At 40.3% G+C, this 26,071-nt stretch overlaps 1 protein-coding gene across 27 annotated transcripts in view; it reads right to left on the minus strand.

Moving 5' to 3' along the window:
- The window catches only part of ankrd26 (ankyrin repeat domain containing 26), a 28,213-nt gene extending 8,586 nt beyond the window's left edge, over positions 1–19,627 (minus strand). For 2 of the 27 annotated variants that reach the window (XR_011243418.1, XM_069528227.1), the window contains exons 1-33: positions 18,705–19,627; positions 17,777–18,065; positions 16,811–16,925; positions 16,518–16,691; positions 16,124–16,230; positions 15,496–15,633; positions 15,033–15,193; positions 14,880–14,906; positions 14,492–14,528; positions 14,339–14,408; positions 14,209–14,260; positions 11,588–13,842; positions 11,188–11,380; positions 10,386–10,447; positions 10,180–10,297; positions 9,849–9,947; positions 9,299–9,357; positions 9,150–9,219; positions 9,025–9,069; positions 8,381–8,392; positions 7,728–7,976; positions 7,524–7,631; positions 7,379–7,449; positions 5,965–6,918; positions 4,764–4,939; positions 3,890–4,105; positions 3,294–3,321; positions 3,058–3,196; positions 2,763–2,976; positions 2,416–2,599; positions 2,001–2,147; positions 1,336–1,798; positions 119–624 (exon numbers count right to left, since the gene is read on the minus strand). Coding sequence is in view for 25 of the 27 variants with exons in the window: in XM_069528227.1 (XP_069384328.1) it covers positions 119–624; positions 1,336–1,798; positions 2,001–2,147; positions 2,416–2,599; positions 2,763–2,976; positions 3,058–3,196; positions 3,294–3,321; positions 3,890–4,105; positions 4,764–4,939; positions 5,965–6,918; positions 7,379–7,449; positions 7,524–7,631; positions 7,728–7,976; positions 8,381–8,392; positions 9,025–9,069; positions 9,150–9,219; positions 9,299–9,357; positions 9,849–9,947; positions 10,180–10,297; positions 10,386–10,447; positions 11,188–11,380; positions 11,588–13,842; positions 14,209–14,260; positions 14,339–14,408; positions 14,492–14,528; positions 14,880–14,906; positions 15,033–15,193; positions 15,496–15,633; positions 16,124–16,230; positions 16,518–16,691; positions 16,811–16,925; positions 17,777–17,976 (7,449 nt within the window). In the remaining 2 variants the exon portion in view is untranslated. The other 25 variants (XM_069528229.1, XM_069528219.1, XR_011243419.1 and 22 more) reach the window with 24 other exon arrangements.
- Between the last annotated feature and the right edge of the window lie 6,444 nt (positions 19,628–26,071).

Consider the following 26,071-nt stretch of genomic DNA (forward strand, 5'->3'; position numbering starts at 1 on the left):
AAAGCAAAGATTGAATACATGTACAGGGGCATCCTTTAATGGCATGTAGTAGAATAACTCAAAGTGGGTCTTGAGGAAGAGGTTAGTTCATTTTCCTCCCCTGCAGTTCTTAACTTACCTCTCTTTCATTCTTCTCTTCCTCCAACTTGTAGATCTGATCTCGGAGATCAGCAGCCTTACTGGCCAGCTCCTTATTTCTCTCCTCCACTAGTTGTACCCTCTCCTCGCAGTCAGAGCGCAGCTTGGAAAGAATGTCGCTGAAGCGCTCTTGGGCATCTGTCACAGCGCGGTCCTTTGCGACGCCTTTGTTCTGGGCCTCCTCTAGCTGTTGCCGCATTAACATACCCTCACTTTGGGCTTGTGCGAGCCGCTCCTGTGTGACCTCTTGGCGAGCTTTGGAGCGGCTCACCAGCTCCCTTTCAGACTGCAGAGCTGCTTCTAGCTCCTTGACACGCGCAGTCGCCTGGTCCTTCTCCCGCTGTAGGACATCCAGCAGTAGGCCCTTCTCAGTCAGCTGCAGGGTGCCCCGATGGACTTCATTCTCCAAGCTGTTTGTACAAGCCTCTGACTTGGCCAGCTTCTGGGACAAGCAGCTAACTGTCTCACGCTGAGTGGTAGCTTCCCCTGTAGAGTATATTTATTAGGAGTAATATAAAAACTACAACTTAGTAAGATTTCTAGCAAAAAGATTCACACAAACAAATCTAGGGTCCAACAGACCCTCGGGCTACATCTATGCTAATACATGTTTGTTTTAAAATGGTTTTAAAATGAAAAACGATAGTTATAGCTTCATATAATCCATGTCCATACTAACACACCTTAAAACACACATCAAGGGACCTTTCGCATACGCTGGTTGTGTGTGTCTGTGTAAACAGGAAGCAGATTATCTACTCTGCAGACAGCTGTCTGCTTCCATCAAATACTATGAACGAAAACAACAATGGTACAGCTAAGACCAGACATTATTACATTTTGTCTTCTCCACTGGAACTCGCATTGTGGCTGAAAAGAGCCAATCGGGAAAGCAAATGCAGGAAAATGCGTCATCATTTTCAAACATCTCTTCTTATGCCCGTGCAGACAACTGGAACGTTTTCAAAATAAAACAAGGCCTGAAGTAGTTCCAGACTTCTCCATTTTAGGTGCTTGGAAACTCTGGAGTAGTGTGAGGGGCAGGCCTAAAGCTAGCATCAGTTATGTGTTTTAATCTGTTTCTCAGTGGCAAGTCAAACTCTTTTCACATTATCTTATTTAACGCACTTTGGATTGCTGAGTGTTTAAGTAATTAAAATGTGCTTGGCTTACCCAGACATTCAAACTATCACTAACCTGTGAGTTTTTCTTTAAGACGCTGATGTTCCTCTTTCTCCCGGAGCAGAGCTTTCTCTGTTTCTGCGGTAGCGGCCAGGCAACGCTCAGCCTCCTTTACTGCCCCCACCAATCTGGTACGGGTAGACTCCACCTCTACCTCCAGAGTTTCCCGAGTCTGTCGTTCATTTTCCAGGCGGGTTGTGATCATAGCTAACTCAGACTTCAGGGTGGTCACCTGGTTGTTGCAGTTGAAGACAGTTTGGGTCAGGGCGTCCCTGTTGAGTTTGAGATCTCGTCGAAAATCTTCTAGCTGCTCCTTGAGAGCCTCATTCTCCTCCAAAATGTGGCTCTCTTTGAGAGTGCTGTTGGCCTGTGAACGCTCCAGGTCTGTTCTAAGGATGGTCAGCTGCTCCTGTAAGGTAGCGTTCTGCTGGAGCAGCTCCCTCTCCCTGTCACTGGCTTCAGTGAGCTGAGACAAGGCCTGTTATTGACAACAGCAGAAAAAGTTAATTTCACCTCAAGTTGGCTGGTTCTCTTTAATGTTTTTTCTGTAAAATATATTATTTATCCCCGGAATTTTAAAGATACTAATATGAATCTTCTATTTGCAACACCATACTGTATGACTGTTATTTTACAACACGTTCCAAAGTGATGAATAACACGATGAGTACCAGGATTACCTCGTTGCTTTTGCTTATATTTCTCTTGTTCTCCTCCTCTATCTCCTGCTGTTTATGCAGATGACTGTTGAGCAGGTTCTCCTGCAGCATCCTTGCACTGCGCTCCTGAGCCAGCAGTCTCTGGGTCTCACTGTGGTCCTCTTCAAGCTACATAGAACATAACCCATTGATGGAAGAATCACATATACTGTATGTACAACAAAAACCACCTGCACAAGATTAAACACTCAAAAGCATCATTGTGAATTCCAAATAAATGATGTATAAGGAGTATTAATGTACAAAATACATACTGTATGTATGAACTGATTGATGAAACTATCTTAAATCAACTTAATTTCTAACATTCACACTGACATTAAAATGACACAAACCAATATTATTGCAGTGGAAACAGAAAAATATGACAATGAACCTGTTTCATGTTGTTGACCAGTGTTCTCATCTCCAGCTCCAGGTTCCTGAGAGTCAGCTCTACCTTCTGTCTCTCCTGAACCTCTAACTGATGCTGCTCCTCTGTCCTCCTCAGCTTATCTCTGGTGGTGTTGTACATCATGGTGGCATTGCGGCGATTTTCCTGCTCCTGTTTCAGCTGAAACCTGTCGCACACAGAAATATGAAGATAGTAAATCAAAATATACATAAAATCCAAACACGCATAAAATAGGCATTAGAGTTACCACAAGTAGGTGTGATGTACAAAAATATGAGGAGAGACCAAGACAATGTTTCAAACTTTTGAGGAAAGGAGGTAATTCTCACTTGAGGTTTGTGACTTCAGTTTGCAGTTCCAGCTGATTTCGCTCCAAGGCAGATTTAACATCTTTAACTTCCTCGAGGGTGCTCTTCAACTCAGCTCTTTCCACTTCCAGCTGGCTAACCTTATCTGCCAGGTATCCATGGCGACTCCTTGCCTTTTGGATGGAGCGCTCATATTCGTGGAAAATGTTCTGCAGCTTCACCATGCTTCTCGAGTCTGTGAGATAAATTAAAGTTTTTTTAAATTCACTTTACATCTTTAAAAGGACAAAAACATTTGAATGACCTAATTCAGTACCTAAAGTAGCTGAGTCAAGCTTTTGAATGAGGACAGATGCATGACGATAGCCTGAAGTGGGAGAGTCGATGTCGTCTGTTGCTGTGTCTGACGACTGAGTGAGCTCATCAAAGTCTTCAGCCAGCTCTTCTTCTGCATTCTGAATATGAAAACAAAACATGGACTTAATGTTCAGTTCCTTTGTATTGTGTACCTAGATTCAAAAAATTCAGTTACTGGCTGAATGTGAGTTTTACCTCATTTTTTTGTTTTCTGCTGGTTAACCTGAGTCCATGAAACACAGGGAAGAGAAACAGGGGTTACTTCTGAAAAGTCATGTGCATTTAAAGAGCTGGGTTAAGAAGCTGCTAGTAGGGTAATAAGTTATACATGCAGTATACGGTTCTTTTTTTAGAAAATCAGTGGTTAGTCATGCAGTTATGTAGGAAGAGAGTTAAATTCAATTAAGTTTGCAGCCTAATCATCACCCACCACCGATATTGTAAAGGTCTGTTCAGACTGAATGCAAAGCCAATTTATATTGGAGATATATACAGTATATATAAAATATAGGTAGTAGTGCAGGTCAGGTTTGGACCACTAGTGTTTATTTGGGACAAACAACCAATCAAGACATCATGTAGCTTACGAAAAACATCAGAGGTTTCCTCCTGTGTCTCATTTTGTATCTTTTCTTCATTAATATATTAAATCAAATTGAAAGGTTTAAGATGAGCATTTCCATTGACTTTTGAAGCACTGGGTTTCACCTTGACTTCAGCCTGAACTCTCAGTACAGGTTAGTGACAAAGAGGTGAAACTGATACACAGACGTGGCATACTGCATATATACCTTCCTTCATCGTCCGACACGTCACTTAAAGTGCTATCGTCAAACACAGAGAGAGGATCTCCGTTAACATGGGTGTTGGTCGGAGGGGCTCTGCTGTGCCGGGCCCCTCTGACCAGCTCCAGCTTTAAGGTCTCTTCTACAGTCTGTTCCTCCTGTTTGTTGCTACTGTGGCTCTGCTGGAGCGGGAGATGTGATTGCTCTGGTGCCTCGTTGGTGCTAAAAAGAGCAATAAACCTGATAATCAGTGAGTTGTGGCACTTATAGGTACTGCTGATAAAATCCTATGAAATGTGGTGTTGAATAAAAAAACACACTAACATCTAAGCATTGATTGATTCACCTTAAACACAAGTTTTTTTTGAAGAACTGACAGAATTGCTAATTGTTTAGTGGGTTATAAGGTGTCAATGTTGTTTTCATCAATGAAACTCTGCTTTAGTCTGCTAAACGCTCTTTAAGGTTTATAACTTTATGTTGCATCAGGTCTAAATGGGTTACTTTAAAACTGGGCTCTTTCTCTGAATGTGCCATTGAAGAATAAGTTGCAACACGCCGCTTTTTATACAGAGATCCCATTATATTGGTATTAGAAGACCTCTTCTTGAGCTTCTTTACACCGAACCATACAACTATATATTGCCGCCCTAGTGAGTGATTGTAGATAGAATGTTGGCGTCCTGGAATCAGAGGCATGACGTCACAACAAAATCAGACTGTAAATAAATATTTGTCCCTATAACATGAGTAATAACCTAAAAGATCAGATCAGATTTTTTTATTTAAAAGAGGGTTGTGGAAGTGGTGTTTTGAAATTGTAAGGGGGATACATTTAACATCAGGGCTAACAAATGTACAATAGGAAGAAAATACTTACCTCTTGTTGGCTGCAGGCTGCTGTTCCAGCTGAATTGCTCCAGTTTGTCTCAACAGGGATCCTAACCTGCTCTCCGGTTTCTCAGTATCCGCCTCTTCCTGTGTCATCCCACCAGTATCCCTGGAAGCGTTGGATTTTTGTACCTCCGCTCCAGTCTTTGTCATCTCTTTACCAACCTGAAAAGACAAAGGCAAATATTTGATAACTTGACTTGTGACACTCATCCTTATTGAAAAGAGTCAGGGCCAGCCTTTTAAGAAGCAGATTGTGCGTGTACTTGCTCACTTTGTCATGCATAATTCAGTGTTACCCCTCCCATCTGAGACCTAACACCCAGTGTGCTTACTCTGACATTTTTAGTTAATCACTAAGATGCACAATTCCACACACTGCAATGCTCGTGTCAATCTGGAAAACTGAATGGTGTCATGGGAATGGTAAGACACAAAAACAAGATGACATGGAATTCAAAGGTTATTTATGAATTCCTCGTGACCTCAACACAACTTTATGATTAGTTGTTGATCTCTGTGTAAAAGGTCAAATCATGTAGCAAAGACTTGGTAAAAAATGAATAAATCAGTTTTCAGCAACACTCAAAAAGCTGGCAAAAATCACTCTTGATTTAAATACCTGAATGTAAAATGTCTCACATCATGCATTAATAGAGAACAAATCTCAACAGCACTTCTTTCAAAGGCAAAGTAAGCATCACCTAGTTTGTACAATGTAAAGACACATGCAGAGTCCATGCATAATGACAGATAAGTCACAACAAGAGAACTCACAAGACTTTCTGTTGTTTTGGAAAACAATCAAGAAAGCCACACTGCCAATACTTTTGTTTACTATAAGTCAGTACCCAAAAGCTTCTTGAGTGCAGCTCAAATGATCTGCAGCAACATTTTAGCCCAGTTCTACAAGTCTTAGTTAAGGACACACAAAAAATGTAAAGAGAAACATGCAAGCTTAGCACTTCTACTTGAAATCAAACCTGAAGAAAAGAAATATTAAGACATGACAAAAACAAGACAATGAACTTTTAACATGAAAGTCTTAAGGTGAGGTTATGATGCTTGGTCAGTTTGGCCCTTTGGAAACAGCTGACAAAAAGAAATGAAATTAAGTACATGAATGAAAAAAGAGAAAGAGAAAGAGAGGTGATCTAGAAGGGACTATGGGAGGGGCGGCCATCATCTACCTCTTTCAGGAGTTGGGCCTTTTCTTTTTCCAAATCCATGAAGACAACCTTCAGCATCCCTACCTCAAGTTTAAACCTCTCCAAGTCCTCTTCTAGCTCTTCGTCAGAGACACCAGGAATAGATGCTGAATGCCTGCTTATTAAGGGGGGGTAAGACTTGGTGGCCTCCTCACGATCCTCTTCTACATTGTTCACCTCAGCTTCCTGTAGATCGGCAGTTTGGTCCTTTGAGATCAAGTCCAAATGTTGCTTGTGGAACGGCCCATGTTTGGTCTCATCCTTTAAAAATGAGCTAGAGTCAACATTCGAGTCATAAATGTGACGTATAATGTGACCGTCGGTAAAAGCTGTGCTAGCGTGATCTCTGTAGCACTCTCTCTGTGCTGTGGTGAGATGTGGTGAAGGAGACCTGCTCTCCTCCAGAGCATCATCAGTGAGTAGCTCTGGCTCCTGGTGCATGCTGCTGTCACTGACCGGAGGCTGAGCGAGCTGCATCCCATCTTCACACCGAGAGTTACCAGGTGACTCTGTCAGCGAGTCTTCCAGTCCAGACTCCCTCTGCTCAGGTATGGTGAGAAGGACAGTACTTCTTGCTCTAGCTGCCGGGCGCACAATGATTTCTCCTTCATCTTCATCACTCGACCCTTCTTCTGCAGAAGTAGATTCAGCTGTGGCCTGCTCCTCTTCTGCGGCCTCTTCTGCAGAACATCTTGATTGAAACAGCTCCCCAAACTTCTCTTTTAATTCACCAGCAACGTTCTTGAAGGTGGATTTTACTTCCCGTTTCTCCACCTCTACCCAGAGCTTCTCGTAGCGTTTCTCCCAAGGGCAGTCTTCACCTCCTCCTTCAGGACTGGGTTGATCTCGTAAGTCATTACAGTTTTCCCCTACACGGCCTGATAGCCATGCTTTATTTAAACCTAACTCACATGTATCTCCTGTATCATCTTTCTCCTTTGATGGCATGGGTTGACAGGGAAAAACACAACACAAACGAGACAAAAATGCAAGAAAACATGTTTTGGTTTTAAATGATATACACAACAACACTGACATGTGAAGCCATTATCACTTTCTACTTTTGATGTTAGCAAATAGCATGACATTATAATTTTGAAACATATTAAACATTCAACACCACAAAAGCTAATAATAAGACTTATCATTCAAAGGTGAAGTCAAAATCTATATTAACAAGCTGCAACTTCTTTGGTAATAAATTATTATCCCCACATATCTAATACTCACATAGAAGCATTAACATATTTGCAAATACATATGGTATGATAACGAATATGTATTTCTCCTATAATTGGGAAGGCATGGCAGATGCTGGTTCGTCTGGGCCTAAACTTGATGAGGAATGAACATATGTTAAGATTGTGATACACAGTATTTCTTTAGGCTTTCTCACCTTGTGCTGAGGCCCGTCCAGCTCTTTATCCCCTTGTCTGTCTCCTGCCATTGATGAAAGCTCAGGAGAATCTAGGGAGACAGAGTGTCTTTATTAGAGGACATGTGTGCACAAAGGCCTATTTAAAAAGACCAGTGAGCCTTACCTGGTTTAACTACTGCCTGATGCTCAGCTGTGTATTGCCACTGATAGTCAATTTTGGCCGTGTTGGTAGAAGCAGAGGGTGCTACATTTTCTGGTTCCCAATCTGATTCTGAATGAGAGCATGTCAAAGAGAGAATCAGAAAATTAAGTCCTATGTCTGTAAACTGAAAAAAATCAGAACAAGAAAGGTCTTAATACACTTTACCTTCTTCACTTTCTGGTTTCTGAGGCACCAGCTTCCTTGCTCGAGGTTGAGGATGGGGTAAGAGTCGATGGGGTGTAAGGCTGATGCTCCTCTGAGGTGTCGGGGGCGCTGCTGCAGTAACATCTTCATCTTGCTCATTCAAAGCTGGATTAATGCATTCTGGGAACTCATCGAGTCCAGGGGAGGTCATTTTACGACCTGGCAGTGTTCTCTTGCTGGTTGTACTGGCTGAGTCCCAGTCTGATGCATCTGTGACATTGACACAAGAAGCTGCCGGTAAATGAACGAATATGACACTTTTGCACGGCAACTTCAAACCCTAAAGGGTGAGGAGACATTCAAACTTGTAAAAATGGCGGCTGAGGAAGCAGGATTGGAAGACAAAGTTAGCAGTATAGTTTCATGTCACAGTCACAGGGAACATGCACGAGAATGTGGAAAATCAATTAAAATTTTTTTTAAGTGAGCAAAGATATAGGGCAACAATTGCAGTCACATGTTCTGATATGAGTATGCACACCTCCATTATCCAATGCACTTGTACATGACAATGGGAACTAGTATCGTAAACTGGGATCTCGAAATAGAACTACAGTTAACATTAAATAAAATAAAGTTCAACTAATCTAATCAGCTATTTTATATTTACCAACCTGGTTTTACAGCTTCAAGACATGTGATGACACAAACATACATACAATAGAAAAGTCAGGCTTGAAGCTAATGTATCACTTCCATCAAAAGCTTAAACAGTCAGCAGCTCCTCTGTATTCAAAAAGTGAAGCTTTCATTTTGTAGAAATATCTTGTTTTGAATACGTCATTTATATTTTATACTTATTTCCTTTAATGGTATTGAGGTTTAAAACAAATCCCTTTTTTTTTTTTAAAGTTTATGTTGTTTATGTCTACATCACCTAAAACAAAGACTTTTGGAAACACTGCTGGAAAGTTTGTTATTTTGAAAACTCTGGGGTTGTGTTTTGATGACACAACCATCCAGTTTTTTTTAATTTTAAAGACACTGTAACAACATTAGTTCTCCCTGTGGTATACATCTGTCAAGCTCAGCAGGAGGTACAGGGCGACAAAGCCAGGCCCCATTCATTTCAAATAGCCACCATTGCTGTCCCTGCCATTACGCTGGATTCCCACATATGTTAACACTGGACAGTGGGCTTGTCCAATGCTTTGTGCCCACATGATTGTCATGAAAACATTTATAGCCTCATGCTTGAAACCCACATTGCTGGTTTCAAATGTCTATTCATTGAATAAGAATAAATATCTTATTTTACCTTCAAGATCATCAACGTCACCCAGACCAAGCTCTTCCATCAAGTCTTTAAAAGAGAAATAAAGTGATTCTTCAAGTAACTTTACCATTTGGAATAATAGACACCATGATTATATTTTTTTTTACCTGTCTTTCTGTCATTATCGCCTTCAAGTTTGCTCAGAACACTAAGTGGTTCCCATTTTGGCTTCCCAGTCTGGTAGACAGGAAAAATATTGCAACTTTATTTTAACAGGTCACAATTTCCTTTTATACTATTTAGTTGCTGAACGTACTTCTTTTTGGGTGATGTCCTCTTTAGTATCATGTTCTTTTTCATTAGCATCGTTTCCAGCTACAGAAGAGAAAAGACATGTTATGTTTGAGACGACACATTCAACACCATCATCTCCTTCAGGGAGAAACAAAAGATCGATGTGATGAAGTTGGTTGAGTTTGCCAGAATGTTGTGAAAACAAAGCATTCCCATGCAAATGTGCTCATGGGTTAATCAGCATGACAACATGGTTAGACAGCAGAGGAGCATTCAGATTCCCCTGTTCTGGTTTTATAGGGACACAAGTTCAGCATCAGCCAGGAATTCTGACAACACCTGTAGCCACTAAATATTATTTAAGCCAAAACATAAAGGAACCCAAAAAAGGTGAAGTCGAACCTGTGGCCCTCTAAGTCCCACATTTGGGAGAATGGGTTTCAGAGGTAGCAGGAGGAATGGAGTGGTGTATGCTGCATGCATTGTCTCATAATGATCATGAAGTGATAGTCAGGCCTCTGGTATGGTTAACATGCGGTTCTTCAGACCTTTGAGTCAAGACATTCATTTACCCTGGCTGCCTCTCGGCCTGTCTACACTCCTCCGAGGAACTAGAGCGACCATCTTACTTCCTCCTTCTCCTCTTAAAAATGAGGGAATATAAAACAAATCTACAAAAGAAATGTAACATATTGTTTGCAGGGGTGTTTTTATTATGCATTGCAAATTTGACATATTTGCTGTAAACAGAAAGCATTAACAATTAACTACTGACAATATTAATACATGTATTAATGCAGATTTTTTAAATTAAATAAGGTCATTGTTTCTGTAGCATGAAATGGTGCCTGGAATGATTTGATTGCTTTAAAAAACAAAAATAAAGAAATAAAGTGCACCTACTCTCTTTATTTGCTTCATCAGCAGTGGACGTCACTTCTTGATGCTGAGTAGGCTCAGTAGGCCTGAGGAATGAGCTTTGTTTCTCCTCATGTGGCATATTAGTGTCTTCAGAATGGGACTTGAAGGAGAAAATCAGTCTTAATAACAACACATGTATAACAAACATTTAATCCTACATGGTGATTAGAAACATGTCCTAACTGTACCTCAGAGTCCCAAGAATCTTGCTCTTCTTCTCCCTTCTGTAGACCCAGCTCAGAAAGGAAGTCTATTCAACAAATGTAAATTAATTAAGCTGAAACTATTGAAAAGTAGTGTAAAATATTACATTTTATTCTGACAGGCAGAAATGATGCAGGATGAGAACTCTCTTTGAGTCTCTCAAGGTTCGATTTGACTTAATATCCTGGGTCTACAATGAAATCAACTAAAGTCAAAAATAATTATTTGATGTCACTTTTATGATTGATTTTCCTAATTTTGTGACCAATATGACCAAATTGTTATTAACTTGTATTTCTTGATAGATGTTATTAATCATATAGTTTTATTTGCCCACGGAGCAAAAACATCCTCATCAGCATTTTTTAATTGCCATTCAATCAAACTAGTGCAGTGCTGATTGTAAACCTGCCTGTTTGGATTGAGCCGTTTGCTTTGTTTACTCACATTATTTTTTGGTCGATGATAGAATAAGTCAAAGGAATGAGGAGTGAGTCGTTTTCAGATTATGTTTGATTCCATTCATAACTATACTGCTCAGGCACTAATAGCAGATATTGTTCTCATACGATTCAATTATGTAATTTTGCAAAATGAAAACAGCATATTATGGATCTGAAATCAGTGTTGTTATTATATTAGTAGCCAAAATAGCTGAGAGGGTGGGTAGGATTGTGCTGGATTTGTAAATCAAGTAAAATATTATAAATCGTGTACATCTATGTCATGGTATTGTAAATTTTGATGGACCAACATTTCTGTGATGATAAATGATTTGCCACTGACCTCTTTTCTTATCCTTTTCTGTCTCTGGAACAGTTGAAGCGGCACCAAGAGACTCTTCACTCTCAGCAGGCTGATCATTTTCATCTGACATGTCTCCTTCGTCCTCATCCTCCTCATCCTCTCCCACCTGCTCTTTATCGTCATTATCATCGTCCTCATTGTCATCGTCCTCATTATCGGTGGAATCTTCTTTCTGTGTTACAAACATTGATGGTTTAAAAACCACAAAGCATCTCTGATGAACAAACTAAGTGCTGAGCAAACTAAGAATAACCATCTGAAAGAAAATGGCATTGACACATCTAGAATGATTTTGCAGTCCTCTTTTAGCAACCACATTACACTAGAGAAACTGCTACTAGTACTAACATCTACCTGTTGCACAGTGTTCCTGTTTTACCTGAGAGACACAGTCCTCAATGTTTTTGAAGTGTCCCATGCCTATTCTCTCTCCTTCATCAGGCGAGTCTAAATCAACATCGTCAATGTCAGTCTGAGGTAACACTTGATCAAAAAATGTCTTCCCATCATGCCCTTGATCATGAGTGACCTCATAATGTTGCTCTCCATCAATGTTGTGTGATGAGACTCTTGTCTCTGGAACAATGGCACTTTTATCCTGTAACTGAACATATGCAGTTAATCTGGCCGCGTGTTCATCATCTGACTTCTCGCCTCCATCAAGCACGTTATCAGAATCATCTCCCACGTCAGACACTTTGACTGTGGCGCTGGCAAAATCATACTGCAACCGCTGGTCCAAGCTGTCAGAGTCCTCACTTGACTCCTCATCCCTGGGGGGATCACTTTTTATAACAGTTACCAGCTTTTCTTCCTGTGGCCTGTTATTCTCTGTAGACTGATCCTTTCCCACAACAACTTCATTGTTTTTATGTCCATTACCTACTTCAGTCTCTTCCTCTAACTTCTTGTCCATTGTACTTGAAGGCCTTGATTTAGGTGACCTCACACCGGCAGGGGTAGAAAGATTCATCTTCAATAAGTCGCCACTGTCTGCAACTTCATCCTCTGTCTTCTGCTTTTCTGACTCATCACTTTCATCTTCATCATCCCAACTACTGTCGTCGCTTTTCTTTTTTTCCAAGTCTAATTTTCTCTTGTTTTGTAGAATTGAATCAACATTGTCATTATCAGGTACTGGTGATTCTGCAGGGGGAGCATCATTTGTCTCTTTCTTATGACTTCCTGTATTTCCTTGCCAAGAGCCATCAGAATTGTGCTGCTCTCCAGTCTTGTTCGGTGTTACATTTGTTTTAGAAACTTTACCACAAACCACTTTACCTTTAGTGCAGGATCCATAATCATTTTCATCATTTTCAGAAGAAGAATTCCACTCTGATAAATCTGGTGATGCTTTACCTGGCCTGCTTTTAGACGGATGGACTCCTGTAGAGGATTTCGGTTTCTCTACCATTTGCTTTGGCGAGACACATTTTGAAGATGGCACCATTGGTGATGAAGAATCCCATGAGGTATCCACATGGTCTTCATTGGATTTAGTTAATTTACTTTTCTCATTCAGTCCTTCTTGTTGTAAATCTAATCCTCGAAAATCACTTTTCTGATCAAGCATCTCGTTCTTAACCTCATCTTCTTGTGAGAGATCAGCATCGCTGTCCTCTAATGAAGACCCCCAGGACGACCTGCGTTTGTCCTCTTTGAGCACTTCACTTAATCCAGTACCATCTTCAGCATCAGAAGCACTGTGTGTATTTTCTGCACAAACCTCAGATAATATGTTTTTTTGATTAGCAAGTACAGTGTTGCAACCAAATCCCACTGTTTGATTATCTTCGTCATTGTCACTGTTCTTCCAAACTGTCTCACCACTGTTTTGTTTGTTGCTCCAGGAGTCGTCATCATCAACATCATCCTTTTCCAGTTCTCTCTCAAACTCTTCCTCCTTAATCTTGCAATGTGAAAGCGTCTCTGTGCCAGGCCTGGATGACATAGGACCCCCTGTTGAACCCAGGTGTAAAGTTTTGTTTTGTCCTGATGACCAAATGCATTCCTTCCCAAGGCTGTCATCCTCATCAGAGAACTTAGATTCGACCCTAATGGCTGATACGACACAGTCGTCCTCTACATTTAATGTCTTTAGCATTGCAAAACTTGGAGATCCAACTGGGCAGACAAGGCCGGTATTCTGAATATCTGTTTTGGCATCTTTCTCTGAGGCATCTACATTATCAGGAGTAGTTCCATCGCTGTAAGAAATGTCAGTAGCAGGTATCTTCTGACTATCAGCACTGTCAGTAATGTTAAGGGCAGCAGCAACGGAGGGTTTCAGAATGTCTTCATATTCAGAAGTGTTGGCCTGGACAGCAGCCACACAGTTGTCGTCATCCTCCTCCTCATTTTCATTCTCTTCTTCATCCTCTTCCCCATCTTCCTCATCACTTTCCTCATCATCTTCTTCTTCTTCCTCGTCATCCTCTTCCTCCTCCTCCTCTTCTTCATCATCATCATCATCATCGTCGTCATCATCTTCTTCCTCCTCCTCCTCTTCTTCTTCTCCAACTTCCTCCTCAGAGTCCTCTGCTTCAGGGCTGCCCTCACGAGAGTCTGATGTTGCTTTACTGCTTGACGGTTGCTCTGAGTCTTTGCTTTTCCCCTGCTCAGCTACCCTGTCTGCTTATTTTGGGCATTCAAGACAAAAGGAGAGAAAGATGTCACAGAAATGCAACAAGCAAAGCTTTAACAGAAATATTTTACCTCTCTGTAGCTAGGATGAGGGATGGAAGTCATCTGGGGTGCTTTTGTAAGGAAGGAAATGGGAGTGGGATCTACAGGTTTCTGCAGAGAGTTGCTGGATGGTACATTTTTTTGGAGGGGTGGGATTCTCTGGACTCTACTCTCGCTGTCTGGATCAGATTCTGTACCGCTCAAGGATCTGTCAAGCAGTGCAGAAGCTACAGGGTAGGCAGGGACAGAAGATTACTATTAAAACTACTCTGCTGACACAAACAAAAGAAGTTAATGTTGGAGGATTCTCAGTACCTTCTCCCTTTTTAGATGCAATCATTCTGCTTAGGTTTACTTTCTGTGGTTTCTGAAAGACAGCACAAATGATGGTCAAAACTAAATTTGAAGACAAAATAAATACTAGGAAAGGGTGGGTAGCACGAACCTTCTTGTTTAAAACCAATTCATCATCATCTTCAGATGAAGGCCATTCATCAGAGGCACTTTTTGAAACCCTTAGGAGGGAGCAAGAATGGTTTGAGCTGGGAAATCAAATTTAATTACAAGTTGCAGATCAGAAGAACAAGACTGTGCTCACCGACTTAGGGACTCAGACTGAGAATTGTCTTCAAAACCTGCAACAAAAAAGAGGAATTGAAATCAATTTAAAAAATGGCGTATATTAGTATTAAAACTTTTAAACTGTGACATCTTGAGAGCATCTCAATTTTAAAAAGCAGAAAAAGTATGAGACACAAAGCACATATTTTGATCTGAAACTTGTTTTTACATTAAATTATCAGTACCAGTGATAATATTTGCTCTAGGTTAAGAATTATATTGTGGCTGACAACAGTGACTGACGGGGAAAAAAATCAAGAAAAAAATCCAAACGCAATGGGTTAATTTCCGCTGACTATACTGGTGGGTTGCAACTCAGAAAGGTCGAGAACCACTGTCCTAAGCTCATCTAAGCCAAGTAATACCTCCCCCTGCTTCATTTGCTCCATTCCCTAGATCCAGTCAAGAGGTAATGCATGAGGAATGAATGAAATAGTCAGAGTCAATAATGAAGAGACACAATAATATCCTCACACCACTGGCATTTACTTTTCCATCACAACAACTTGCATTCCTACCATCTTTGTCAGTGGCTGGTCCTCCCAGAGAGAAGCCTGCTTCCAGATCTTGGAAAGGACTGCCCAATGCCTTTTTCTTCTTCTTTTTGCCCAGACCTTGATGTGACAGGGAGGGGCCATCGCTCCTCTGGGTGCCATGCTCAATGATCAGGTGAGAACAACTGCAAGATAGGCAAGACACTGACAACTTCATATGTGTCACATGCCTCCATGTGCTGCTTTGGGGTGTGAAAATGTGATTATACAGTATATACAGTAATCTGAGAGAAAAAAGTGATTAATTAACCTGTAAAAAATGATTCCTAATGAATAAAATAAAGCTCAAAAGAAGAAAAGAGCAACTGGTGGGATTTGGTTGTTTTTTTTTGTGTCAGTTTAATTTTCCACTCACACACCACTAAAGCATAAATTACAAAAGAAATGCCACTCCAGGAAAGCAAGCGCAAAGAAAAGAACAGCTTACGGATGATGCCCATTCATTCCTGCGTAGTCGTCAGCTGACCATCCTTTGGTATCCTTGAGTGTTGTATCTGCGTTGAACCGCAAGAGTAGCCGCAACATACCGATTTGTCCATTGCCAGCAGCTATCATTAATGGGGACCTGCAGATTAAAATCAATGACAGCAATATATACAACTATGAATTAGAGACCATCTTTTGTTGACACTCTGACCCATGAGTATTCAGTAGTCATGGCAACATTGTTACATGAGGGATGCTGGGTCAGACCAGAGCTTTCTTCAAACTCTGCTTTCATTTTGATTTCAATTCAGACAAACACCTGAAAACATCTGCCACAGTTCTCACAAACACACAGGTAGTATACTGTTTCCTCTCCACTTCAACGGCCAACAAATGAGACAGTCTTCACTTCACTCATATCCACCAACATAAAATTAGCACTTAGCCCAAATGGACCAGGGGACACAGCTTTTGTCCCCAACTAGCTGGTGTTTAGTCTGAAATTTGTCCCCAAAGGTAGCCGAAGACAGTCAGACAGACACACGCCGAAAACAATACCAGCCTTGCCGTCACTGCTGGCAAAAATGTATTCAGCAACATTAAAATTATTAGATGTTTATAACTGTTACCTTTGGTCTTGGTCCAGTAAATTCACATCAGCACTCTCATTGAGGAGAAACTCAGCCATCTCAATATGGTCCTCACGGACAGCCACAGTCAAGGGGGTAAATCCCTCCTAAAAAATGGATTACAGTCAACAACCTCATGAAATGGAGATGTGTCATCAGAACAGCAATACCTCATCCTGTGTGGAATGAATGAATGAATCCATACCTACATGACCAAAACAATATGATTGTTTTTCTGAATATCCTTCATTTACAAGACTTTTACAATAGCCTGCTGACATCTACTCACAATTCAAATACAGTTTATCTGATACCATGACATTAACTGTGTCTGTCCTAACATATGGCTTATGGCTGACAAATAGTACTGTGGTGGATAGAAAGACAGAATCACCTTGTTTGGGGCATTGATGTTAGCCTCATGCTGCAGCAGCAGGATGGCGATGGAGATGGATGGGATGTTTGCGGCTAAATGTAGGGCTGTATTGCCATTGATGTCCACCAGGTTAGGCTCGGCATGATTCTCCAGCAGCATGCTCACACATCGCTCATGCTGGCCCTGCACTGCCTGATACGGTCGAGAATCAACACAAATGCAGAGTAAGGCAAATACTGCTTAACACAATGTAGAAAGATATTTTTCATTAAATTAAGAGTCAGTCTTCAAGTGTCATCATCCAGGATTACCTTCATTAAGGCAGATCTATTTTGATTGTCACATAGGTTAAGCTTGGCTTTGCTCTCGAGAAGGAATTGTACGACCTCCACATGTCCACTGGCACAGGCAATATGTAGTGCAGTTCTGTAATATCAAAGCAGAGTTTATTATATTCATAAGAGGTATTCATGTTCTAACTAAAGCTCTATACTGACAAGGACGATCTTTCCTTTTTAACGTTCTATTTCTTCACTGCAGAGTTTGACGTACTACAGAATATATCAAAATACTTCATTTTTGATCATGTTGATCATTGTGGCATTATATTAAAGTCATATGACAGACACTTCTGCCTGAAGAGACATATAACAAGTCCATTATTTGAGCCATAATCCAGAGATCGCTTGAGTGATAGTTACTGGTATACTATAGTAATATGAAGTTACAACAAGCACTTTATAGAACATGTATGGTTTAAATTGCATATTAGTTGATTATGTATAGTTTTATAGGTATTGAACACCTCACAGATTCTGACAAGTTGAGCAACTATCATCTTTTCCTTATGACAAGCTTTTCAATAAATTGCATCATGCTCTTCAGAACACTTGATTGACAGTGAAGTAACTTAAGCCTACCCTGAAACGTTAGTAGAAAAGAAACACATGGGTGTCATTTACATTTTACTCTCAAAAACACCTGGCTGTTTGCTTTTAACGGTTACATTTTTTTACAGTACAACACAGCCATACTTTGTGAAACACTCCACACTGCACGGTAAATTTAACAATTACACAAGGGTCTCAGACTACTTTTAAACTTTATCATTAGTAATATTTCAAAAGTGCTGAAAAATAAAGCGACACGTTAGTATTGCTGTGTTCATGTGTGGGGGAAATTTGACAGACAGCTTCCTGTATTAATCAATTTGAATGAACTATTCATCGGAGACCAACTTTGAAGGATGTGAAAACAAATGCTTTAATCCCACTTACCTGTTCTCCTTGTCAAGTTGATTGATATCATTCTTTTTCGCAAGCTGCTTCAACTTTGCCACATCCCCCGTCCAGGCAGCCTTGTGAACCTTCCCGAGGTCCTTCTCTTTCAGTTCATAGCCAAGGGAAAGCACACTACCGCTGTCAGGGGTACCAGACGGGTGTTTCTTTTTCTTGGTGAAGCTGAATATCTTCTTCATTGTGCACAGCAGCACCACACTGCTTTGGCACCTCCACTACCTGCCACTCATCTGGTGCTGGAGGATCACCGCGGGTGGCTGTCCCATCCCTAAAAATAAGACGTGCAAAGCGGATTAGAAGCCTATAAAGCTGTGCAGGGAGCACTCCGGTTTGCTATATGTAAGATATAAATGAGTACCAGAAATACAGCTCTTTGCAAGGTCATTTCAACCCATACACACCATAGATCAGCTGCAGGTAAAGGGGAGAGAGGTGCAAAGGTTTGAGTATCTAATTACTGACGGGAAACACAGCTGTCATGCTAACAGGAGCGTTTCTGTACATGCTAAGCTACACGTAGCCTCGTTTACTGGATGATGATACCTCACAAGACGTCTGTCGCTCCTGGGTTTGAGAAAACATGTCAGCGACTCATCGCTTCAGCGATTAACACGCACAGAACCGGACATGTCCACATCAGCTACCGACAACACTCCGCGCTGTCTAAATACACGTAGCGTTATATCGTGTGGGCGTTGTAACCATGGTAACATGAGTGCACAAATGGCAGGCTAACGTAGCAGCCTGAGGTTTATCCTCCCTGCTGGTGTTAAGAACACACACACACACACACACACACACACACACACACATCTCATATGACTGTGTCGAGGGGGAAAGACCCTGAGCTTTGGTCAACCATTCTTCTATTTGCGATTATTGTTTGTTGCCTAGCAACATCACCTACCTTCAGCTGACTCCGTGCTGCGCCTCCCACGTCGTCACTTCACAAGCGATGCAAACCGCCACATTTAAACAGGACTCCCAGCCGAGCCGAGCGCAACAGCGAACACCGCGGCTAATGTGCGAGAGCCGCTTCAGCTCAAAGACATCTGACCCTCCAGCGAGAGGGCAGCGGTCCCCGGCTAACGCTAACCTTGGTGGAACGAAAGTAACCCCGCTAACTTACTGCTAATTAGCACAGGCTTTAAATCAAAGCTGAGCTGGTTAGTACGTTGCTCAGCACGATGAGTTTGAAACGAATAGGAATAGTGTGGAGGTATGCTACCCCAAGTCAAGCTAGCTTCTGCAATATAATAAACAACAGTATATAAACTCTAACACCAACCTGTTGATTGTCTGAATCAGAGTAGTTTCACAGAGCTAAAGCTAACGAGCATTTGCTCAGAAGAAAACATGCTAGCTGCCGGGATTTCAGGGAGCCAATCATAAACGAGTTCCCGCTCCCGACTGCTTGGATTGACCAATAGGAGGCTCCAGTGACCTGAAGGTTGGTTGACAGGACACAGGTGGTCGCTGTTGTCTGCTCGAGATGGAGAAGAGTCACAAATTCACCACTTGATGGAGACATTTGTCCTGGAATAAACACACCCGGCACCAATTCACAGTCTTTGGCATAAAGAAGACGAACTTCATTATGATCAGTGTATTTTAAATTCATGTGCGTTTTCATAGCAGACAGACATTCGACAAGGCCCACAGTCCTTGTGTTTGTGACACAGATCAGACATTTGACTAAAGCTTGTTGTAAAATAAGCTGTAATGGAGTTTTAGTTTAATATCAAAAAATATATATAGATAAATAACACCAACTGGCAGTATTGAGGCATCAAAAGTGTCTCTATACTGCTGACAAATATCACATTTACCCCCAATGATCAAAGTTTGCCAGCAAAATCTAAGATTTGCATACTATCTTCATACATATACAGCAATACCATTTTAAAATTCAAAGATGATTTATGCTTCAAGTGTTTTCTGTGTTCAGATATTTCAGGCAAACATTTGCAGAAGCACCATGTATACTTAAAAATCGTCCTCTGTGTAGAGCAATTTTCCAAGTTATTATTGCTTGTTAATTCCTTTTAGTGGACATTAATTTGATTCATAAGTGACCAAAGGTAATTCTTTGAGTGCTTTTAATAATCACAAACTTCCCAAGATGCTTGGGCAATGGATCCTCACGTGTTTTCTGAAACAATGAGATTACAGGGGTAGCACTGTTTCCTGGAAACACAATATCCCCACCCATTTCAAGGCTAATGAAAAATAATCATCTAGGAGCTTTTCTTTATTTCCAAACTAAGAATGTATTAATGAGTCCATGTACTCTGGACACCAAAATCTACCAACTGAAAATTGCACTGCGTGAAAAGATAATAGATCGTCTTGGTCCTGTAGAGAATACAATTACAGCCCTCACAGGATGAATGCACTGTAACATATTAATGTGACTGCTGTGCATGTCCACTTGCAACAGTTGTTTCACTAAAGGTTGATGATTCCAGCAAAGTGTCTCACCATCGCAGGGTTTAAACTAAAAGCCGTCCCTATAACTGTCCTTATTCAGGTGCCGTACAATATTAGATCTAAATGAGATTCATAGTGGTACTAAAAATTGTGCTAGACACCATTAAACTGGCATAACGTTTTTTTTAACCTCCACTGAAGCACAGCTGCTCAAAATGGTATTGCACTGCAGCAAACTAAGATTGTGACATCATTGACAGAAATGTAACTTTATCAAATCATCATGTGTCCATGTTGTAAATCTATAGAGGAAGAGAGGGAACTGATGCTGTAGATAAAACAAATCAGATAAATAGATAATATAATTAAATACAAAAATATTAAGATGTAAAATCAAATGCAACAGATACAAAATCCTAATATTTTTCATCAAAACACTGCCTAACTTTTCTATTAAATAACACAGGATTTTGTTCTTGTACATCAAAGGACAATGCCAACTGTTGAGGGCCCACTGTAATAAACCAGCCAGATATGAGAGGTGATATCTGGAATCAACACTCAATAACAACAATTGAATATGACTCTGACTCATTGATTCCTGGATCAAAAATATCCTTGCTTCTGGAAGCAGGGATATTTTTCAATTTAAAAAGCCATACACCAGTGACCAGTGATCCATAAACCAATCTTAATGACAGCACCATCGCAGTCGAGATGCCTGACACATCATGCATGCAAACAAATTACATGATAAGAATAGCAAAATGTATCAATCGTTTTTTGCAACGGCTTTGCCTGATAACCACTTGAATCATTTTCTCAAGTGATTTCATTCTGCTCTGTTCAAAGTCAAAATGAGAAATGAGTGAAAACCATAAAGTGCTTGTTTAACATATCATCAAGTTACAGCTTGTTATTTTCTTTTTTATAGCTACATATACAAATGCTTTGTGGGTTTAGGATGTCTCAAATTAGATTTGAAAAATAAGATGGATCTACACAAAAATATTATGGTTTCTTCCTTGATGCATACAATATCCTTCCTCCACGTTTCTTGGGAATTAGTAGAGAGTTGTTTGTAATCTTGCTAACTAGTAGACAAACAACTAAAAGCAGAAGACAAGATAACCAGGCAGTCAAGACACAAACACAACCTTTTTGGTGAAGTTGTCTGTCTTATTTGTAGTCAATGTTTATTTATAGTATGGCTTTAGGGTGGATATCTTTGAAGTCACAAAAGACATATAATGTCAAAATGTGTGTTAAATTGGAGGATAATAATGAAAGATTATTAAACAACTGGTTTTTGAGTACATTTACACTTTCTGTTACATTGCATGATGCATAGAAATATAGCAACATTTTTATTGATTTCACTGAGAATATTTCATGAATCTTGTTTAAAAAAGGAGACATTAAATAAACCGATATTTATGAGTGTGTGCAATTTTGTGCAGATCCAAATAAAAATGTGGATCTAGTCAAATTAAATGTGGTTTCATAAGTTTGACCTGAGGATCCCGCGAGTTTATTTGGGCTTCGTGAGATATGATGTCTTCAGTCAATTACTCAGTGATAAACAAATATTTTTTGAGAGACTGTCACACAGTTGTGTTCCAAATGCAATTGTCTGTGTCTTTGGAGGTCAGGATTATAATAAGCAATTATCCTGGTTTGAACCCTTCACTGGACTGCAAAATGAGTTAAAGTTCAATGTACAACTCGGTTTGACAATAGAAGCTGCCTATGTTTTGCTGTAAAAAATGTTTGGACACGAGAGGGTAGCTCCTTCTAAGGTACAGAAAAAAACTATTCTGACAATTTGGATGATGACACTCTGATGAAAACATCAGATCTGCCAATAGATTGTTTACACACTGAACCATAAAGTGATTTTCTTTTCTCTGCAGATGCTCTTGCTAAACCTTCCACTCATCCAGCTCCCTATACTTTACCCTAACTATGTTCTCAAATTGGCTTGTTGGCTTGTTTCAGAGCCATCCAGCTATCACCTTCAAGAAAGCTGTGTGATTTGAAGATATCTCAAAGGGTTTATGAGGAGCTTAAATAAATCAAATTACATAATTGTCCCCTATTTAAAGATCGGATGAATTATACTTTAATTATATTGAAAACCTCACAAAAGCTTCTTGTAATGTCTGCAAAAACCCAGGGCGATGACAGAGATATTATACAAGAATTAGCCTGCCACTGCGAGATAATATGTTAATCCACAATATGAGTTTGTGTAGAGGATTCCTTTCTACCTCCATAATCTCCTATTCATTTAATGACTTCATCGTCATAGTTTTATGAGTCCGCCATCCTCTCTGCCGTCTACCTTTTGTAGATGACCCACTTTATTTGCTGACATTCCCATCTAATCCTAATGCATAACTATCATTAAGAATATCTTCATGATCTTAACAGCTTTATCAGCACAGTTGTTTTAATAATAAGGCCAAAGCAATATTTAATAACTAATTCTTAATAAGTTAGCTAAAATATACACACGCTTATCTCCTTGTTGATCCACATAAGGACCCCTGTTTGAATCCTAGATTGAGCCTTTTAAACCGGGTCTACCTGAGCTTTCTCCGGTTACTCCAGCTTCCTCACATGCAGACATAGATCACTCTCTATGCTGGCCCTGGCCCTGTCCAGACAGTCACACAACAGAGGATCAGCATAAGCAGTAAAGATGGTGGATGGATGGCTTTACACAAAAGTATCTGAAATATGTCAATCCTGACCCGATGATAGCACTGAGATAAGAAGTCAAAGAATGAGCAAAGTCATTTTGTGGGGGACATGATTGTAGCTATAGTCTCATTGCAAATCATCCAGAAGTGGAGCTTGGGTCAAAGGTAAATATCACTTCACTCCTCTCCGGTCTGATTTAACCACACATTTTAATATGTGAACAAACTTGACATACGATATAGAAATTCTGTTCAGTGTTCTCAAGTCTGCATTAAAACAGGACAGGAATTTGCTATGCCAATGTCAATTAGATTTTCACATACAAGTGGCTAAATGTAAAATAAAACAACCTAATGCGATCCCATCTATCTGACAATGTTTACACAGAGACTGCTTGAACATGAATTTAATATACTTCTATCCTGTCCACATCATGATGTGAACACACGTTTTTCCTGTCAAAACACTGGTGCACTGATGGAACCTTGCGCTGCCTCACAAGACTCAGTTATTTTCTCACAGGGAGCTAATCAGCACCACATTGAATTGACTGACAGTCAACAAATGGCCCCTCTGCCAGAACTGTGAAAGGTGGTAGTGTTAATGGTAGCTCTGAGCCTTGAGGGGGGGAGAAAAACAACACTGACATATGAATTCAGAATCACTAACCCAGCCTGCATTTGTGGCAGATTGTCCATTACTACAGCTCAAAAAATAATTTCTTGAATGGAGCATATCTTTCACACGGAATGTTAATCTTTACAACATTATCATCCTGGTTTTTCTCCTGCATATGGACACTGACTCTCATCTTCCCTTACAACTAGAGTTTGTTTTCATTTGTCGTATGATTTTTACGTTTCTTGCAATTTAACCGTCTGTGACTTCACTACATGCCTGCATTTCCTTGGTGGCACATGAATGTGACAAATTTGTGGAATGAACAGGGGCATAATTGTGGAGCCGTGGAATTTCTTCTTTGTCTGAGGCGAATGGATTTTAAGCAGGAGGATGTCAATAATGTCCATTTTCAGCTTTGTGCTAGAAAGGCATTTTGTGGTATGGTTAATTGAAACAACTCAGGTGGCTTCGGAGTAAAGGCCACTTTGTTTTTGGCTCAGGACGGAGTAAGCATTAAGGAAGTGGATGTAGAAATATCCCCTTCCACAAATTGTTTCTTATTGCTCTACCCCTGACCCAAAGAATGCATGGAAGGATATACTATGAATACATGGATGTATATGACATATGTTGAAAATTCAGGTCAAGACTCATCCGCAGGGCTTATTGTGAAATGATGATATTAGAGCAGGGTCCTGCAAGGGGTAAGCTACATCAATGTTTCTAAGGATATGGTAAAATGCTCTTTTCAGTGTCCATGGTTTAGTCTTGCTTCTGAAATAGTGTGGATGTGTAAACTGTAACTGTATATGATGGAGGAGGAAACCTTGTTTAGTTGAGTTACCACATCTAAAGTGATTGGGCCCTAACCATGGCTCAGTCATGTTTGTGGTTAGAAGCTGTAAATATGTTTTTTGCCACTTACACTGAAGTGGCACTTCAATTGCTTTTACTGCTTACAGCACAAAAAGCACTTTGGGCTCTAACTCACACCCAACACAAAGTGGCACTAAGCACTATGATAGTCTCAGATTTATGCAGTTCTGACTTTTGTGTCCAGAGGTTACATTGTTTAAATAGAAATGTCTTTTGTCCCTGTCAGTATTAATGGTGCATTGCCATCTTAAAACACAACTGACCAACAAATTGACCAACTCCATTTGTCCACAAGCTAGCAGGAGCATGCAACACTCTAAAAAATATTGCAACCGTTACATCCCACCCCATCAAATCTACACCCCCAAAACAGCTTCGAGAAGCCATCTTTTCTGTGACTTTCTCATTAACTTTTGGCTATTGCCGCTGATTCAGTGTGTGTATGTCTCTCCAGCTTAAGACAGCTATAGAAACGAATGAGATTAGTGCAGGGTGCACGCAGGCAGGCAGGTTTGTTTGCCAGTAAATCACTTCATTGATTGGTTGTGTTTATTACACTCCTGTGAGAGCCACACACTGGGTTTTTTAGAATTTTTTTAATGAATTGCTATCAGGACGTGAAGAGGATTTCAACAAATGAGATGAACAGTGCTTCAAAAACAATTTACTAACCCTATCTTTAACTATCAAAACTGGATTTGGATACACCATAAATGCGTTTTTGCACCATGCACTTTAAGGCTCATTTTTGCTCAACATGAGATACATATACGGAAAAGGTGAAGCCTTCTGACTGCACTCTGTGTACATTTCATCTGTATTTGTACACATCATATGAAAGCTTGCAGATACAGATGAAACAGAAGATACAAGCAGTAACATCACAAACTGAGGGGGCAGTGCAGCCGGCCACCACAGGACATGAGGAAGAAATTTCCACAATGTCAGAACTTTACAGGAAGAAAGGTTGCACGTTTTTTTGAAAGCTGCATGATCACAACCTCCTCCACCATCGCCAGAAGCTTTCAACTCTGCCCTGGCTAATGGGTGTATTGCTTAACAACCATGCTAACTTTAAGGGCATGGAAGTATGTGGGCAGTGACAGTTACATCGTTTGAAACTGTATGTAGTGGCAACATAAATGAGCCTTTACACCGGGCACTTAGATTGCATGAGGCCTTGAACTGAGAGGATTGCTTGTTTCTTTCTCACTTAAATGTCAACTTATATTATAATTCCATTCAGTCCTTAAACTTTTATCTGATGTCCTAATCATTTCTAGTGGACTGCTATTATTTAACATTAATCCAACTTTACAAAGAACAGTTTTTTATACAATTACATTCATGTAAATTGTCTTTGACCAATATAAAAAATAATGATCACAACCCCTTTTCGTGACCCTGTGACCTTTCCTTATGCACTGACAATAACCCAAACTTTAGTATGAACGTACCCCCCTGGCCGGTTAATGACAAAAATGGTGTTAATTAAGAAAGCTTTTGACTCTCGAGACCCAATAACCAGTCCTTTAGTACCATCATGAGGATACCTTTCAACTCCCTTTAAATGACCTTATAGGAGATGAATGCACACAATCTGCTGCGTGTATGTATGAAGCTGCACTCGCCCGAGTCTTG

The sequence above is a fragment of the Paralichthys olivaceus genome, chromosome 7, assembly GCF_024713975.1.
Source record: "Paralichthys olivaceus isolate ysfri-2021 chromosome 7, ASM2471397v2, whole genome shotgun sequence".
In the NCBI taxonomy this organism is placed as follows: domain Eukaryota; kingdom Metazoa; phylum Chordata; class Actinopteri; order Pleuronectiformes; family Paralichthyidae; genus Paralichthys; species Paralichthys olivaceus.